Source organism: Castanea sativa, chromosome 12 (assembly GCF_040712315.1).
Source record: "Castanea sativa cultivar Marrone di Chiusa Pesio chromosome 12, ASM4071231v1".
Classification (NCBI taxonomy): Eukaryota; Viridiplantae; Streptophyta; class Magnoliopsida; order Fagales; family Fagaceae; genus Castanea; species Castanea sativa.
The window spans coordinates 17,967,314-17,986,070 of NC_134024.1; the positions used below are offsets into that span (position 1 = coordinate 17,967,314).

The 18,757-nt window shown below is 34.2% G+C and overlaps 1 protein-coding gene and 1 long non-coding RNA gene across 2 annotated transcripts; both read right to left on the minus strand.

Annotated features, from left to right (window-relative positions):
* Positions 1-1,125: 1,125 nt before the first annotated feature.
* Positions 1,126-6,988, minus strand: LOC142621052 (endoglucanase 8-like). Its single transcript, XM_075794370.1, has 7 exons — positions 6,797-6,988; positions 5,312-5,719; positions 4,889-4,981; positions 4,128-4,313; positions 3,931-4,042; positions 2,127-2,290; positions 1,126-1,449 (listed from the first exon to the last, which is right to left on the minus strand). Exons 1-7 carry the CDS (start codon positions 6,965-6,967, stop codon positions 1,126-1,128), a joined length of 1,458 nt encoding a protein of 485 aa, XP_075650485.1. The 5' UTR covers positions 6,968-6,988.
* Positions 6,989-15,783: 8,795 nt separating this feature from the next.
* On the minus strand, positions 15,784-16,889 carry LOC142621225 (uncharacterized). The gene is made up of 2 exons (XR_012841727.1): positions 16,756-16,889; positions 15,784-15,918 (listed from the first exon to the last, which is right to left on the minus strand). It is a non-coding gene; the product is annotated as an uncharacterized LOC142621225 (long non-coding RNA).
* Positions 16,890-18,757: the final 1,868 nt, after the last annotated feature.

Below are 18,757 nucleotides of genomic sequence, written 5' to 3' on the forward strand. Positions count from 1 at the left end.
ACAAACAATCTTTTAAGGGCATATATAATATATTGATAATTTGATTATAAAGCATCACCAGTCACGTCTCCCCAACACCTCAATATTTATCCTACTTTTTTCACTCCTATCCTATCCATGTTAGTAGTGTGTCCGTCGAAGACTCGAAGTGCTTTGAATTTGAGTAAGACAATTTGTTGGCTTAAAAGATTCTATGATTGAACTAAAAAGTAAAAAAATGTAAATAGGCAAAAGACAAAAATAATTATATACTCTTTAAACAATATCAAAATATAGCTAAGCTGCTGGAAATGCTCATTACTCACTAGTCATCTGTAGAGAGCTAATGCATATCTAAACTTTAATTTGTGGGTGCAAACATATATACACCACTTTCTCGATGGTCATATTTTTCCTATTTGAAATGATCATTTCCTATCTTATTTTCATCCATCTTAACCATTTTCTCTAGCATTAGAAATGGTTAAATAGCATTAGTGAAGGCCAACCTTCAAGTCAAGCGAAAATGGATGTATTTACCCAGTTTTGTATCTTATAAGATCTTAACTCCGAATAAACTTAGAGGAATATGATTAAAAGTTCGCATGTTGGCTAAAAGTTGGTTCTTGGACTGTAAAGTGATGGTCATTTCATTTTGTTCTAATCCTTAAGGCTAGTGGCATACGCTCGGGTTCATATGTAAGATGAGCCCATAACCTAGTAATAGTGAAGGTCGTTTATGCAGCAGACTTAGTAATGGAATTTTAAATTTAATCTTTTTAGCTTATATATGTATATATTATAGAAGCACTTTTTATATTATTCCGGGTATAGTGATTTCCTTTGTTCTCTTGTCAAAATAAGTTAAATACACTATCCTTTTGCTAATGGGAAGTGCCCCTTCTGTTACTGTAACACAGTGTAAAATATCATTTTATTCAAAATACAACTTTATTAAACTTCTTTTATTTCTTACAACTATTTCAAATAACCATATTTCTTACAACTATTTCAAATAACCATATTTTCACACGCAAGTGAGAGAGGAGCTTTCATAGGAGAGACACTTTCTCCAATTTCAGCCACTCTACTTCTTCTCCATCCCCCTCCATCTAAACTAGCCATATATCACATAAATGAAGATTTCTATACGCTAGCTTTGAAGTATGCCAAGACTCCCACGAAAACAGAATTCATGTATGTAGTGGGCTCTGATTGTGGAACATTATATCGACTATTTTCAAAAGAATCATCCTTAGCAGGACCTCCAACAATAGCCCCTGTGAGTTGATTTATGTCAGGCTTCTGGCTTTTAAAGTATAGGTCACCACCATGACACCCCAAAAATTTTGGGTGTGCAACAATGGAAGGAATGGTAGATCCACGGTGATGTATCCTTTGAGGAAACTTTTGGCCAAAGCCCACCATGTATGACATGGCCAATGGGTTGTTTCCTAGTATATAATCCGTCTGCAACATACATAATTCACATTTCACTCTCAATTAGAAAGGATAACTACTATACCAAGTAATGCAAAATCTTTAACTATCAAAACATGTGCGAGAAATTAATGCACTATCAAAATTGCAATTTATCCTGCTGTCATATATTTGTATATCTAGCATTTTCTATTATATATTTGATACCTTAAATTTTCAATTAGAATGAAGTTGTTAGGTTTTCATCTAAACTAACAGATTTTGAGTTTGTTGGACAAAGAAATCACTTGTTGTGATTTGACTCGATCATAATTTAATCCCACAAACTTTTTCAATTGTTTGACTTTTAAAGACTTGGATACAAATGAAATGTTAGAATACTTTGGACCGAATCCTAATAATTTTATATTAGGGGGTCAAATATTGGAATTTAAAGTTTATGAACTAAGTTATTATGGTAGCAAATCACAAGAGTAGATATTGTAGTTTTCCATTGTTTTTATATGAGAAAGAATTTTACTCGATTATGTAAAATGAGAGAGTATCATGTTGTCGTTTTACGTCGCACTACTTGAAGAGTACTGAAGTAGTGCTCTTAAATGAACAGCATTGCTCGTGCACTAAATGAACCAAAATTTGTAGATGAATTTATTGAATCATGTCTAATTTGTATGAAATTCCTTGATAATGATGTGGTGCAGATATACCTGGCCTTTTGCGACTTCGATCAGCTTATCCGGTTGGGCTACATAATCACCACAACGAACTACTTTCTTCGCATCTATCATATAGCGAGCATAAACAATAAGAAGGAAAGACAAAGCTGTTGCATGTTGTAGGTTACTTCCTCCGTCTTTGAATATAAGCCCACCTAATCAACAGATTCAAAATATGATGAATCAATCTCAAATTCACTAGCTAAATTTTGGATCTCAATAATCATATTTAACATTTTACGCACACACCAAAAAAAAAAAAAATATATATATATATATATACACACACACATATATGAAAAATGATGTTTTCCATTTAAAATTGATTCATTTCATATTTCAAATTAGATATTACAAAATCCTAAATTGGTCTAGTGGACTTTTTTATTAAAGGCTTTTATTCATGAGGTTCTTGATTTGAAATCTGTAGCAAATAAGGAATTGTTTGAGTAATTATCTAGGGTGACCTTAAAGGAATTCTTTGAGTAATTACTTGGTGTGTGTAAGATAAGGAGACTATACACACAGATGAATAATAAAGTTTTCCAAGAGATCTAGATTCTGGACACCCTCGTTAGGCAAAATAAATAAATAAAAGTAAGGGTCATCAAATAGCCCACGGCCCATAGCTCGACCTAGAAACCCGACGGCCCATCGGGCTAATGGGCAGCCCGACCCGTTGTTATTGAGGCTCATGGGTAGCCCACTAGCCCAGTGGGTTAGGCCGTGGGCTAGTTTTTATGCCCATGAGTACCCGGTGGGCTAGCCCAGTAGCCCAACCCGTTGGCCTAACCTGTTGACTCAACCCAATAACTCATAATTCATAACAAAAATATATAGGAAGTGTATGAAAGATTAATCTTGAGATATTATAGAGGAATTTCTTAAGAAAACTCCCTCAACCACTAAGATACTCAAAGTAATTGTGCTAAACTTAGTTTACTAAATATATATTTTTCTAATAATCTAGCAAATTTGAATTAACCATTTGATATTTTTTTTTATTAAAGATAAAAAAAAATATTTAAAGCCTTAATAAAAAAAATTAAATAGGTTTCCATTAACAAAACAAAAAATTAAATAGATTTGATTGTCAAATTTGTAATTAAGTATTAAATTCTTTAATTCTTTCCTTTAAAAAAATAGAATGATTATTCCCTTATAAAAAATTGATTCTTTTCTTATAAAAATAATAAAATAATATGCCAATATAAGCCCATGAGTAACCCATTAGGCCCAACTCGATAGCCCAGCTCGCTAAAGACAAAATGGGCGTTGCCCATGGACAGGGTCATAGGCTGAGGTTTTCTCTTTCGGCCCAGCCCGACCCGACCTGTTAACTAGTTAATAGCCTATTATGCCCAGCCCATTATGCCCATGGGCCAAGTAAAAATGAGTCAGGCCAGCCCGACCCGGCCCATTGAATAAAAGATTAGGTATTACATATCTAAGCACATTATAAAGTTTCAATTGTTGTTAAATATAACCAATAATAAAATTACCATTAAATAAATTCTCTAGATTTCTTACCTTAATTAATTCCAAGTGAAATGGAAATCATCATTCATTGGGATCTCAATAAAAGGTTATTTTGTACGGTACGACTCATATAAATATTGTCTTCCTTCCAAAAAAAGAAATGGCCAACATTTTTTATTTCAATTTCAAGAAATTTAACTAAGTGGGTATGAGCTAATTGAGTTTAATTTCTTCAATAATTATTTCATATATCATGCATATGCATTTCCTTGTTATGAATTCAACCTTTCTATTTGAATTGATTAGAGAAAGCTACCTGGAGAGTAACTGACTGACTTGACCGTAGGTGAGTCGGGTAATATGGAGCATACAAATTCATCGGCATTGAGAACAAAAGGATCAGCATTATTAGGGTCTTTCATCACCCTCTGCCAACACAGGAAGAAGAAGAAAATTTGAGATTGATATTTCTCATTATAAGAAGAAAATTAATGGTGGGAAATTTGATCTAACCTGGGAAATAAGTACGTTAGTACCAGCAGTTTTTGAATCCCATCCAAATTCATTAATTCCAGCTCCTGATGGATTACCATCTATATCTTCGGTTTCCAAATGGTTTAGGTTTCTTTTAAGATAATTCCAGTAATAAGCATCGTTTGTTGCCTTGAGTAACCATGCTGCTCCCCACAACAATTCATCCTATACAAGATATAAGTCAAACTACAAAACTTTTAGCCATTGAATTTTAAATTCAATTTACATGAAAGTTGGAACTTAACAGCAAAATTTTTGGGTTAAATTCAAATTGCGCCCTTTAGATTTGGGTGAATTGTCATTTTCATACATGAATTCATATTTTATTATTTTAGTCCCTCAAATTTAACATTTCTGGTAATTAATCTATATAGTGTCGTCTATAAAACCATTGTTATATGTGAAAAAGTGACATTATTATAGACATAATGGATGAAAAGATCTACTTCCACAAAATGTTAGAATTTAAGGACTAAAATGATTAAATAAATTAAAATTTAATTGACAAAAATGAAAATTTACCCAGTTTTAGAGGATGTGCCGATGTGGTTTGGATTTAGATTCTTTAAAGGTTAATCTAAAAATTTAACTGATTCAAGTCCCCTATAACACCCAATTAATGTTATTCAATCGATGAGATTTACAAATAGAAGAGCTATTTCAGAATTTACACAATTGATACTATTTGATCAAGAACTTAATTGTAATATTAGTTTTTTTGGAGTCACAATATTGCATACCACGTAGCCACTGAAATCACAGTAAAATGGGCATGCACCCTGTGGAATACTAGAATTGTAAGATCCTTGATACTGATCAGCAAAGTCAAAGACCTGATACCAAAGAAAGGAATAATCGGCATTGATATAAATTAATTATATAAGCAATCATAATGTTACATACACAGTATTTTTCGCAATTAAATTGACAAATCATAATTGATTTTCAAGTTTCATGGCTTCATTGTTTACTATTCATAAATTTCTTTTGGGGATAATTCAATAGTTGGGGAATGAGTTTTTTGAATCTTGGACATGTAGAGATAAAAGAGTCTTGACGTTTACTATTCATAACTAAGAAAACAATTGTGAAAAAACTTGAGGATATTGGAATTTATTTATTGATAACCAATAAGGAAAAGGAATAATCAACTATTCAATTACCTGTTTAGCTCTATCAAGAAGTAGTTTAGAATATTTATCATCAGAACCACGAAATGCTATGGAAGAGGCTGCAAGTGCAGCTGCAATCTCGGCTGATACCTCAGAACCAGGACTTGTTTTATTAACCACATAAGTGGTTCTAGGAGTATCCATGTCTTCAGGTCTCTCCCAACAATTGTGATCAGCATTCGGGTCACCAACTACACCAACCACAACATTAGGAACACTAGTGGCTTTAAGTAAATAGTCAGTGCCCCAACGAATAGCCTCCAGTGCATTTTGTTGCTCTGAGCCCATTAATTGGCCAAATTCTATAACACTCCATGCCAATGTTGCTACTGTGAATGCCATGGGAAAGCTGAACTTTACATTGTCACCAGCATCGTAGTAACCACCAACTAAATCCCTCTGAGTAGGGAAAGTTTATTGTTAGTTTCACTTCTTAATCAATGTAACCATTTAAGAAGTGATGGAAAAGTAAAAAAAAAAAAAAAAAGAGAGTAAAGAATCTGTCATATTTCCTTCAATTCTCCACTTGTCTTATCAGCAATGGCATATTTGATATATCATGACTCATGAGTACTAAAGTTCAACCTCTAACCTATTCTTCAAGTGTGTGTGTACATATATTTTATTTTTTCTAACCAATCTAAATATTGTTTATAATTTTAAATATAAAATTTGATAATTACAATAGTTATTAATAGTCATTTATTAGGATTGTGTTCTTATTAATAGGCCTTAATAATTATTAAATGTTAATTTGAATTGACTTTGCATGTTGTTCCATGACAAGTTGAAATGGTTGTGTTTAGGTGATGAAAAATTTAAGATGGTGTCAATGGTGGGTAAATGTGAAAGATATTGTCCACCATTCATTACTTGACATCTTAATAAGTTGTAAAAGGAGTTATGTCCATGACTTGTATAGAAAAATATAATATCACAACATTCCTTAAGAGGGTTTAGGTATGTGCAATTGCGCATATATAAGAACTTATAAAGAATGAATGATTAGCTCAGTTACAACCATGAATTAATATAAATTCCATTTTCAAAAAAATTTATATATAAAAAAATATGTACTACTTCCTCTTTTGACATAATAGTTTATTTAATTTATTGTAAGATCACCACCGCTCCTCTTGGTGCGATGGTCATTCTACAAGTATAAATACTTGTGAGGTGGGGGGTCAAGGGCCGAGTTCAAGTTACCAAGAGGGAGCTTCATACACATATACACTTAGATGGAGTTAGAGTAGAAATTCTATCTTGTATAAAAAAAAATTTTGTAAGATCCATAATTTAGATGAGAGGAGACAAATTGCAGACACCATACGTTACAATTACTATCTTAAAAAAAAAATTTAAAAAAAAAAAAAAGGGATAAGAGGAGATAGTACCACGCCACACTGTCTCTAAAATTAAAGCTAAACAAATTTATATTTGTCACTTGTCCACTTAAACCAGGAGAGAGAGACTTACACGAATGTCAGAGCCATCTTGAAGACCAGAATCCTTCCTCCATGTAATACGTTGGGTAGAGGGTAGCTTTCCTGACCTCTGGCCTTCAAAGAACAAAATGGACTTCGACAAAGCATCAGCATAATCAATTGAAGCAGTCATTGGTCCTATTTTCGTCATTATCATCGTCATCACAGTTCCTGCCAATGCCAATATTATTCTTGGAATAATATAGCATTCCCCACCCATCTTCTTTTTCACAACCCACTTCCCTGGCTGTAAATTTTGTAAATTGTAATTTGCGACTCCTATGTATATGTTACACACAGCATATACTCGAAAGAAAATTAAAGGAGTACATGCACAAGTTATTCTATAACTTAGATATGAAGCATGGTTGTTTCTTTCTTATATAGCATTATTCCTATGTACAAAGTGGTGTAAAATTCTTGTTTCAGTGTGTGTTGGCTGCTTCTCTTAAATTGGAATTTCCTAGAAATCACTGTAATTTGGTTGTAAATCTCATCCCTTTAGAGACTTTGATAATTCTTTGTTGTTTGTTTCCATGTACACATGGAAGTCATGGAAGTACAGCCTAGCTTGCTAGAAGTTTTTTTTTTTTTTTTTTTTTTTTTTTTTTTTTTTTTTTTTTTTTTTTTTTTTTTTTTGATGGGATAGCTTGCTAGAAGTTGATAACCCAAACAAAAAATGAATGTCATTACTTAAAATTCTTACTCATGATTGGTTGAGGGTACTTATACACATGTATTTCTATACAAGCCACAATGACCAAAAGAAAATGTCTATACAAGCCACGTTTACATATTTGGGATCGGAGTTTGACTTCAGAAAGTCTATTTACAAAATAAAAAATAAATAAAAAATCACAATTGTCTAGGTGGCAAGTTGTTAATGGTAGGTAAAAAGTAATATCAGTAATAGGTCTAAATGAGAATCAGTAAAAACTTCAATTTACTTACCTTCTTCTAATTTTTTTTTTTTTTAAAAGCTTGCTAAAAGAGATTTGTTAAAAATTGTTGTGTTATCATTGCTCTTGGACAGTAGACAAATGTGACAAGCAAACTCAACTTGCAACTCGTAAGCATGAAAATAGAAAAAAGTTTAAATTTTGTAAAGATATTCACTGTAAAAACTTTTATTTACATAAAATCTTACCACATCCAATTTTCTTAAATGGTAACAATAAGTACTTTCACTTTTAAATATAAATACAATAAGAGAGGATAGACAATCACAATACATTTGGCCTTATCTTTGGCTCTTTGCTATTATTTCTCAAAATCCAACTTAGAGCATTGGCGGCATGCATATTACTTAAAATGGGTAAAGGGGTGAATATAGGTAACCAAACACCCAAAAACCTTCCACATCAACTTACCCCATCAGCTCATCCATATCTATTTAAACTACACTTGTTACCTATGTTTGAAGAATTTGATCTGGTTATCCATTTAAATGAAATATATTTTAGAATAAGGAATTTGATGTAGGTTTCTTCTCCTAATAAATAAATAAAAGAAATTTGATATAGGTGAAAAGGAAAAGTGGTTACCTAAAAGAGGAAAAGTGTAACAAATAGGGAAAACAAATATAGGTAAACAGTTTAGTAGGTAAAAAATATAGGTAAAAATAAAATAATATGCTAAATCAAATGGAGAGTTTAAGACTCGAGTTATTAAATTCAGACCAAAACTTGATTCGGTTTCAATACAGACTTTAAATCACATTGATCAATAGGTCATTGATCGAACTGCAAGTTCAGTAAAAATTTAATGAAATTTCAGAATAATTTTTTATGAAAAAATTTAAAATGTCAAAAAATGATACATAAGTTTTAAAAAAAAATAGAAAAAAAATAAGCATATCATTTGTAGGGGTGAAGGGCCCATATAAGGATATTTGGCCGTGGGCCGCACCCGAAGACATCAAATAGCCTGAGGACAGATAAGTGTTGACAAAGGCAGGTAGGTTAGTAAGCCAAAGAAGAGGTCAAGTCATAGTAAACAAGTGATGTTGTTCGAGAAGCTACTCCTCCTCGGACGGTAGATTAGAGGCCTGAAGTCTGACCACCCATCAAGCCTTAGGCAGTGGGCAACCATGCTTGGAAGGATAAACTTCAGTGAGAGGTGAGTCACCAAAGAGATGAGAAAGATCTAGGCATAAAACTGTTACCACCACATTGAATGCTCTGTTTCTAACCTCCTGGCCGCATTAATGTGGAAGTGATACCTGAACTGTAGTTTCCAACCTTACAGTTACTCACAAAAATTTCAGGAAGGTACTAATGGGACAAGTATAAAGAGGATTAGTAATCTAATCTACACGTGGAAGGCTGGAATGAAAGAAGAGAAGGAGATATAAAAAGGAAGAACCCCTTGACAGAAGGGGGCATTTGAAATTGAGAAAGGAGAAAAGCACGGTGTAATTAAGAACTTGAACATTTGTATAAGTCCAAAAAAAAACATATATATAAGAACAGACCTTCCTCGGACTTGCCCAAGAAGCATCCTTCTTTATCCAAACTGCTTGTCTTGCTTGTTTTGATAGTAATTAGTCCATCATCTAACTCATTGAACATTCAATCAGGCCTACTCTCTAACAAATTCATTATTTTGGGCTCTTTAAGCCATTGTTTATGCCATTTGGGCTGTGGTGCAAATCATGTCCTTACATCATTTTCTTAATACAAATTTAATTATTAAGCACTCTTTGTATTAAGTAAACATAAAGAGACAAAAAAATTCCCATAAATATACAATTAAAAAATATTGAATTTTTACTTACAAGGAAATATATAATCAAAAGATACAATTAAAAAAAAAAAAAAGACATATTAAGAATGTCAACACAAATGGAAGTAGAATTTTTCTTATTTCAAATGACCAAAAAAGTCAAATTTCAAATTCTTATTTCAAATTTTTTGGTCATTTTTTTTCCTATCAAAAAAAAAAAAAAAAAAAAAGACTAAAAAAGTCAAAAAAATTTTAAATGAAAAATATTTCAAAACCATATTGAAATTGTAAAATTTCCTTAATATAGCATTTTTCTTATTCCAAAAGACCAAAATATCAAACTATTTAAAATATATATGGTAAATTGCAAATTACCCCCCTAACGTTTGAGGTGATTGGATTTTACACCCCAACGTTTCGAAACTTTGATTTTACACCCCAACGTTTGGTCCCATTAGCAAATCACCCCCGGTTAGTTTCTGGTGTTAACTGCTATGTCATCCTGCTGACAATTTTTTTTTTTTTTTTTTTGCCAAATAAGCTCAAAATAACACTGTTTCAACAGAAATGAAGTGGTGACCTGGCAATTGCTAAACGGCGCCGTTTTGTCCAAAGAGAGAACAAACAAAATTTTGTTACGGCACTGTTCTGAACTCAAAATCCTAAAACTAAACCCATAAACCTAGCCCTTAGCTCCCTAACCCTTATGAACTCAGACCACCGCATTGGCTTTGCAACCAGCTCTTGCATCGTGAACGCAGGCGTGAGTAAGTTCATCGAAGGCTCCAGGTCAGCTCCAAGGCGGCAACAGCAGCGGTGACGGGTTCATCGAAGGCTCTAGGTCAGCTCTATGGCTCTCTTTCTCTCTCTCTTTTTGGATTTTTCTTGCCATTGCTGGATTGAAATTTTGGGTTTTTTATTGGGTTTCCTTGGGCTTTTGTTGTTTGGGTTTGTTGAGGTTTTTGTTCAATTTTTTTTGTTTGGGATTTTGTTGCTGGATGCACAGAATGTTTGGGGGTTTTTGTTAAATTTTTTGGGTGATGGATTTGTTGCTAGAACTCTCTATGTGTGTGTAACTCATTTACTTTGCTATTGGAACTTTGTGGTGGGGTTTGTTGTCTATGGTTTATGATATATTTGGTTGTGTTTTGTCTGGAAGTGGTGACTTTATTGATATATAATTTTGGTGGGTCAACCTGTGATGATGAGCTGTGTATTGAATGGTGTAAAATAGTGCACATTTTTACTTGGTAAATTAACTAAGTGGAACGGTTGTGGTTCAACTGAGTGGTCCATGTGTTCTACTTTATAGCTCTTGTCTACATATAGTATTATATTTATTTTAATAATGGTTTATGACCATTGAAAGAAGATGGTGATGTTAGTAATGTGTTAATTAAATGTTATATTATAGTAATGTCTCCTATATACATGTATGTGAATTATGTTTTATTAATTTATTAATTAAATGTAATATTTTAGTAATTCATTTATACGTGTTTTAAGGGCTCTAAATATGGATCAACCATTTGATATGTCTATACATCATGGAGGGGTATTTATTACACAGAGTGATACACATGTTGAATATGCTAGAGGGACTGAATCAAGGGTCTCAAATGTTGATCCTGACACTTTTGTTGTTTTTGATATGCCTAAGTATGCCAAAGATCTTGGTATTACGAATGTGGCCGAATTTTTTTTACAGAATTCCTCATATGGAACTTTATAATGGCCTATTTCCATTGAAAAAAGATGATGATGTTAGAGTTGTACGTGACTGGTTAGAATTTGCACCTGAAAGGTTAGTACACATATATGTGGAGCATGTTGAACAAGCTGTTAAGGAAAAAGTTGATAAGGATCAAGGTAATGAAGGTGATGATGAGCATGAGTTTCATAAAGAAGTTGATGAAGGAGTTGGAGTAGATGACAATTTTTTTGATGAGGACTATGCTGATTTGGTAGGTGATAGTGAATTTTATAGATATGAAAGACTGTCCTCCCCCATTGACCCATCCACTTACATTGCTCCATCCATTCACATTGTCCAAACTACTGCCTATGACCAATCAAACGTAAACCCTTATGAGCAGAACACATCAAATTGGGTACCCACTTGCTTTAGTGATGAGGAGCATAATATAAAAAGTGGGGAAAGTGATTATGGGCACTCTGACGTTTTGTGCACACCTGTCAACTCTGAGGATGATGAAGAGCACCCCAAGTACATTGAATTTAGAGCTGAGGTGGATATGCTCGACCCTATTTTTAAGAAAGGGATGTTGTTTAGTGACCACAAGGAGTTCAAGAGGGCTGTGCAGTCTTATAGAATTAAGCACGGATATCCATTGTTAATTGTTAAGAATGAGTCTCGTAAGGTGAGTTACAAATGTGAGAATTGTGAGTGGTATATTTATGCTTCATGGGACCGTGAAGAAAACTCTTTGCTTGTGAAAACCTATCGAGAAAAACATACATGTTCTAGGGCTTTTCATAGTAGGATGGTTTCTGCAAGGTGGATTGCAATTGCATGGCTAGAGGTGTTTAGAGGGAGACCCAACATCAAAAGTGTTGAGATAAAGGAAGGTATAAAAAATCAGTTTCAAGTAGACATTTCCCTAGACAAAGCCTTTAGGGCTAGGCAGATTGCATTGGAAATGCTTAAAGAAAGGATTGCCTATCAGTTTGAAAGAGCTAGAGATTATTGTGAAGAGTTGAGAGTTTCTAATCCGGGCACTACAGTCAAAATTAATCTACACACACCCACACTGCACTTCAAGAGAATGTATCTGTGCCTAGCTGCTTGTAGAACCGGATTTCTGGAGGAATGTAGGCCAATTATTAGTCTTGACGCTTGTCATTTAAGAGGATTTTTGAAGGGGCAACTATTGGCAGCTGTTGGGATTGATGGGAATGACGGGATGTACCCAATAGCATTTGTTGTTTGTGAGGGTGAGACCAAGGATAGTTGGTCATGGTTTTTGGAGTTGTTGTTAGCTGATATTGGTCCTGTGAGGGAACATGGTTGGACCTTTACTTCTGACCAACAGTATGTGTTTCTTTTTTGTGTAAGTTGGATGTTGTATTCATTGTATATATTTATATTTATATTTAGTGTTCAAATTATTTAATATCTACGTAATAACATTTTTTTTTTAAATGTAGGGCTTACTTCCTGCTCTTGCAACAGTTGCTCCTAAAGCACATACAAGGTTCTGTGTTAGGCATTTATATGCTAACTTCAAGAAGGAGCACGAGGGTAAACTATTGAAGGATTTAATGTGGGCAGCAGCAAGAGAGACCACCAGACCTGGGTTTGAGGCAAAGATGGAGATGATGAGAAATGTAGATGTCAATGCTTATGGGCATTTGATGGGTATTGACTGTGCACATTGGAGTAGACATGCTTTTAGTACTTGGCCTAAGTGTGACACGTTATTGAACAAGCTTTGTGAGTCATTTAATTCCAAGATAATTGATGCTAGGGATAAGTCCATATTGACTATGTGTGAGATGATTAGGAGATATCTTATGAAAAGGATCCCAAGAAATAGGGATACAATGTTGAAGAAGTTTGACCCAATTTGTCCTAGGATTCAAGATAAATTAGAAGTTAACAAGGAAGCAACTAGAGATTGCACATCTACATGGTCTGGTGGATCAAAGTTTGAAGTGTATTGTAAGGGAAAGCAGTTTGTAGTTGATTTGGATAAGCATACATGTGATTGCTATAGATGGGATTTAATAGGCATCCCTTGTAAGCATGCAGTTTCAGCAATTGCTTACAAGAAAGAAAAGACAGAAAATTATGTGCATCACTACTACAAGGTTGAGACTTACCTTTAAACTTACTCACATCTTATCCAGCCTACCAATGGTGAGGAGTTTTGGCCAAAGGAAGCAAGTGATAAGATTTTGCTTCCAGAAGATGCTAGTACAGCCTAGAAGACCAAAGGAGAACAAGAGAAAGAAAGCTGCTGATGAGGCACGAAGGATTTCACATAAGTTGAAGAAGTCATCTGCCGCACAAAAATGTACCAATTGTGGACAATTAGGTTACAATAAAAGAGAATGCAAAGTACCCCCCAAATCTAATGATGCTAGTGAAGGTCAGACTGAGCAGAGACAAGGAGCAACATCTACTATAGGGAAACAAAATCAAGTATTAATACATGCTTATTGCTAACTAAGTTTTGGTATATGCTACTTATTGTAGTTGCTAACTGCAAATTTTTTGAGCTTGTTGTAGATTAGGAGAACAGAAGGCAATCATGTGTTTATGGGCTTAAGAGTGGAAAAGGATTGTCGCCCATCAAGTGTTGTTGGAAACCAATCAACTATAGTACTTTCCATACTATATTATATACATTGTGCTTATTATTTGCAAATTGCCAATATTTGATCATTTAGTTTGTTGTGCATGCATACTTACCATGTTTCTATTATTAAAGATCTCAACCCAAACAAGTGCTGCTGGAAGCAATGGAGTTGGTAGATCTAGAAAAGGTGCTAGAGCTAGTGTTGGAAAAAGAAGAGCTAGAAGTGGAGCTGGAAAAGGTTGAGGAGCAACAACAATAGTAGTTTGTAGGATCGTTAATTGTTAGAACATTTTTGTGGTCACTGTTTTGTAAAGCTTTTCATAAGCTTATATGATGGTGATACTAGACATAAGTATCCTATTTTGTTTTCATAAGCTTAATATTTTGGTCATATATTGAATATATCAGGTTTTGGCAATGTGTCAGGTAATGTCAGTGATTATATTGTTAGTTGTTTTGGAAGAATGATTAACATTTTGGTCATATATTACATATATCAGTTTTGGCAATGTGTCGGGTGATTGTTTTAAAATGGTATAGCTTCTTTCCATAAGTTTATATGATAATGATAGTGGACATGAGCAGAAAAAAGAATATGGCAGTGTTGGGTATTGAAGATAATGGTACTATTCACATAACTGCCCACTATTGTACTGTTCAAAAAGAATAATGGTATTGTTCACATAGCTGTTCACATAGTGGACATGCTTTTAATAATTGTAATTGCATAGCTGCCCACAATTACACTTTGCAGGTCCAATGTAATTGCTAGGTGCATTTATGGATGGCTAAGTGCCAATTTACATTATAATAAACAATATTCCAAAATGAGACAAAAATAGTAAGAATTTCCATTGCAAGAAATGTATTTCAATTTCCATTACAACATAAAAATACAAGTGGCTATTACAATTGTTATTACATTAAACAAGATAATAAGCTGCCTACTATCTCAAAATGATTGTTGTGGGGGGTAAAAAGATCTTAATAGGGATATGGGCCGTTGGGCCTTACTAAGGAAGGCCGACCTGCTCTTGGGTTTAGGGCTTGTTGGTACTTTAGGTCGGCCCATGCGCCGAGGATCCGAGGATCCAGCCGAGGATGTTTTTCTCCTCGGACTAACACCAGAGAACCCGGGACTTCATGGTACAGGTTAGTGAATGACACGGTCAAGACCAGTGGTTAAAGGGGGTGAACCCTTGAATGTCCTAGAAGCACCGATGTTGGGAAAGTGTCAAAAGTAAAGGCTGCTACCTCCACATTAAAGACCCTGCACCTACCACCCTGGCCGCATTAATGGGGAGGTGACACTTGAACAGTGGAAGGGAAACTTCTAGTTACTGTTCAAAGGCACTAAGAAAAGAAATATCTAGGCTAAGGGAGGAGTTGGGGCAACACGTGTATAAAGTATTAAAAAGAAGAGTATTTAAGGGGAGATCTAGAACAGAAATGGGGGGACGGACTTTTTGTAACCTAAAAAGAAAAAGGATAAAGAGAGAGAGATAATATAAGAACAGCTCTCGGCCTACGTCCGAGGAGACCTATTTATATTACTTCTTGCTGTTTCCAAATACTGGCAATCTTTAGTTTGTCATTTAATCTTCACTCACTTCTAACCTGGGTTTCAAGCCCACTCTTTACAAATTTTTATTGTTTAAGGCTCATTGGGCCTGAGCCCATAACTGTTCTTGGGTCCAGGTGCAATTGTGCACTTACAATTGTCACTACAATCTTTCACAGTGACTAAACTACAATTCACCTATTCTCAATACAAGTTCTTTCCTTGGCCTTTTGCTTTCACTAAATAAACTAAAATGACCACCATAACAACAAACCAACTTAAATGCATCAATTGTATGTTCATTGCAGTCTTTTTATCTTCTAAATCAACAATCTTCATCTAAGGCGCATTATTATCCTTCTCTTTCAATTCTGTTTTCTACTTAGGTTGTTATTTGTCCACGATGTCTTCAAGATTGCAGGAAATTGGCGTTTACATTTCACCTTATGATTGTTGCCATAATTCAACCTTCCAAAACTACTTGAAGAACTTCCCACTTGACATATCCTACAATATACAATATTGCATAGTAAGTTTTTACAGCTTTGAATAATATAATGAACCTTATTCACACAATTTTTAACAATATTGTTAACCACACTCACAGACTTTGAAGTAAACAAAACAACTTAGAAAAATAGACAAAATTGTAGAATGAATCATATAAAAGGATAGTTGTTTCAATGTTTTTCACACCTCCCTCATTCCTAAATATATCAATCTGCAGCTGTGTCATTGTTGCATCATTGTTATATCAATCTGCAACTAACAAATTCCATGGATGCATAAGTTTATATGCAGTTGTGAAAATTAGTAAACCAATAGATTTTTCTTCCAATCATTTTCTTTTCAAGACAAGTTAAACAAATGAGTTGGAAAAAGGGGTACTACCACAATACCACTTCATAGTTCTAATCCCAAAAATAGTGGAATGCATATGAATTTTGATTTGATTTATTCTTCTCAATTAGGCGAATGTGTCAATGCAATAAATTAACAAAGACTGAATTCTACGTCAATTGTTTGGACTTCTTTGTACTTAAACAAATGATTTATGGCAACTTATAGTTATATACAAATCAATAATACATATCTCACTTCTTGCAGGACCCAATTTATGCACATACCCTAATGCACAGTTCCACTCTTTTCACCATAACTAACACAGCAAAAAGTCTCAAACTACAACAATGAACATAGAACCCCCAAATTTTGTTAAAGAAAGAGAAAGCAAACCATAGCTATAAATCCCCAACAAATCCAAATCCAAATCCAACAATGACAAGAAAAAGAGAAATCTAAAAAGAGAGAGAAATAGAGTTGGAGAGAAGAAATGAGTCTCACTGTGGCTGCTACTATGACTATTGTTGTGGCTGAATCTGTGGCTGCCGTTGTGGCTACCATTGTAGATTCACGATGGCCCTCTGCCCTGCGAGCTAGGAGGGAGCTGCTTCCTTCGTGGGTTTTCAGTTTTGGTTTGGGATTTTAGAAATAGGATGAACACTAATTGAATATATCAGGTTTGGGCAAAACGGCGCCGTTTAGCAATTGCCAGGTCACCACTTTATTTCTATCGAAACAGTGTCGTTTTGAGCTTATTTGGAAAAAAAAAAAAAAAAAAACGTTAGCATGATGACATGGTAGTTAACACCAGAAACTAACCGGGGCTGATTTGCTAATGGGACCAAACGTGGGAGTGTAAAATCAAAGTTCCGAAATGTTGGGGTGTAAAATCCAATTACCCCCAAACGTTAGGGGTATACTTTGCAATTTACCCAAATATATATTTTAAAATTAGGTAGATAAGTGATTTGGAGCACATGAAAAAAATTTGACAGTTTTAAAGAATTTATCTAGGTTGGTCATCTCCTTTTTTTATTATTATTATAATTCAATAGTTAGAACAATGAATGATGACAAATTCGAACCATGGGCATCTAGGTTAAAAACACCCTAGGAAGTGTCAGCTAAGTTACAAGCCTACAAGGCTCTTGGCAATTGGGTCATATCATTATGGGGTGTATCATAAAAAAATTGTAACTTCATCCTAACCCAAAAAAAAAAAAATATATATATATATATATGTCATAGCTTTGATTTAATGGCGTTTGCTTTATGATGATTGTTCTTTATTATTCTCAAGTGTCTTATTCAACGGCAAAAGACTTCAGCATTTACACTAACTAGAACCCACTGTTAATTATATTCATAATTTCGTATCTCACATATTTAGTTTCCAAATAATGGAGATGGATACATAGATCAACAAGCTTATTAGTTAGTATTATTTTGTTAGAAAAATTCCAATCACTATTTAATCATAACTCGAAAGTGAATACTTGATTATGTTAAGTTAAAAATTGATCCCAAAATCCATTTTCCTTTCTTTTGCAAACTTTTAGACCTTATTACGTAGTGTAGGCATGCAGCAGTCCTTTTCGTGAAATTATTCAGTGTATGCACTAGTACACCCTCATTTAACATAAAAGAGAATCTCACTTGTAAGTTATAGATAGGGTTGTTCACATGTCGGTTTGGATTGGGTTTGTGCCCTACCTGCAACTGAACCCATCAAATTAGGTAAGGAATTTCCAGATCTGCAATCGACCCGTAGAGGTATCTGGCTAGTCGGTTTGAGTTTTTGTCGGGTGGTGGTCGGTTTTGAGTTAAGCTAAAAACCGCCAAAAAGCGGCAAGATATTGTTAGATCCAGTGAGTTCTCGCCAAATCTGTCCTAGATCAAGTAAGATCTCGTTAGATCTAAAAAGATTTCCGCCAAATCGTACAAAGAATTTGTTGGATTTGATGAATTTCTGTTGGATCTTGTGTATCTTTGCTGGGTCTAACTATATTGATTGTCAAAATCCATCGTATCTAGCTAGAAAAGTCATTAGAAAGCTTGAGAAATCGCTAAAATTGATGTATTTTGTTAGGTGGGTTTCACGGGTTTTGGAGGAGGAGACCCGGAATCGATCCATTGGGTTGGGTTTTTAAAGGTCGGGACCCACATCCAACTACTAGAGCAACTAAATCGGGTGGCGACAGGTCGAGTACGGTTGGGATTGGTGGATTGGTTGGGTGGGGTGGACACTGGACAACCCTAGTTACAAATATGTGACTTACATTTGGTTGTATTTTCTTCATTCATAAATTTTATCTAAACTTTTTCTTTTATTGTTTCTTCAAAAATTATGTGAGAGAAAGATGTAGCTTACCTAATCGATTAAATAATTAGGGCTTGTTTGGTACGTATGTTTAAACAACAGTTTTCAGTTTTTTTGGCAATACATGTAGGTGAAAAAGTGTATGAAAATACGTGTAATATTGTTTAAAAATTGAAAACATAT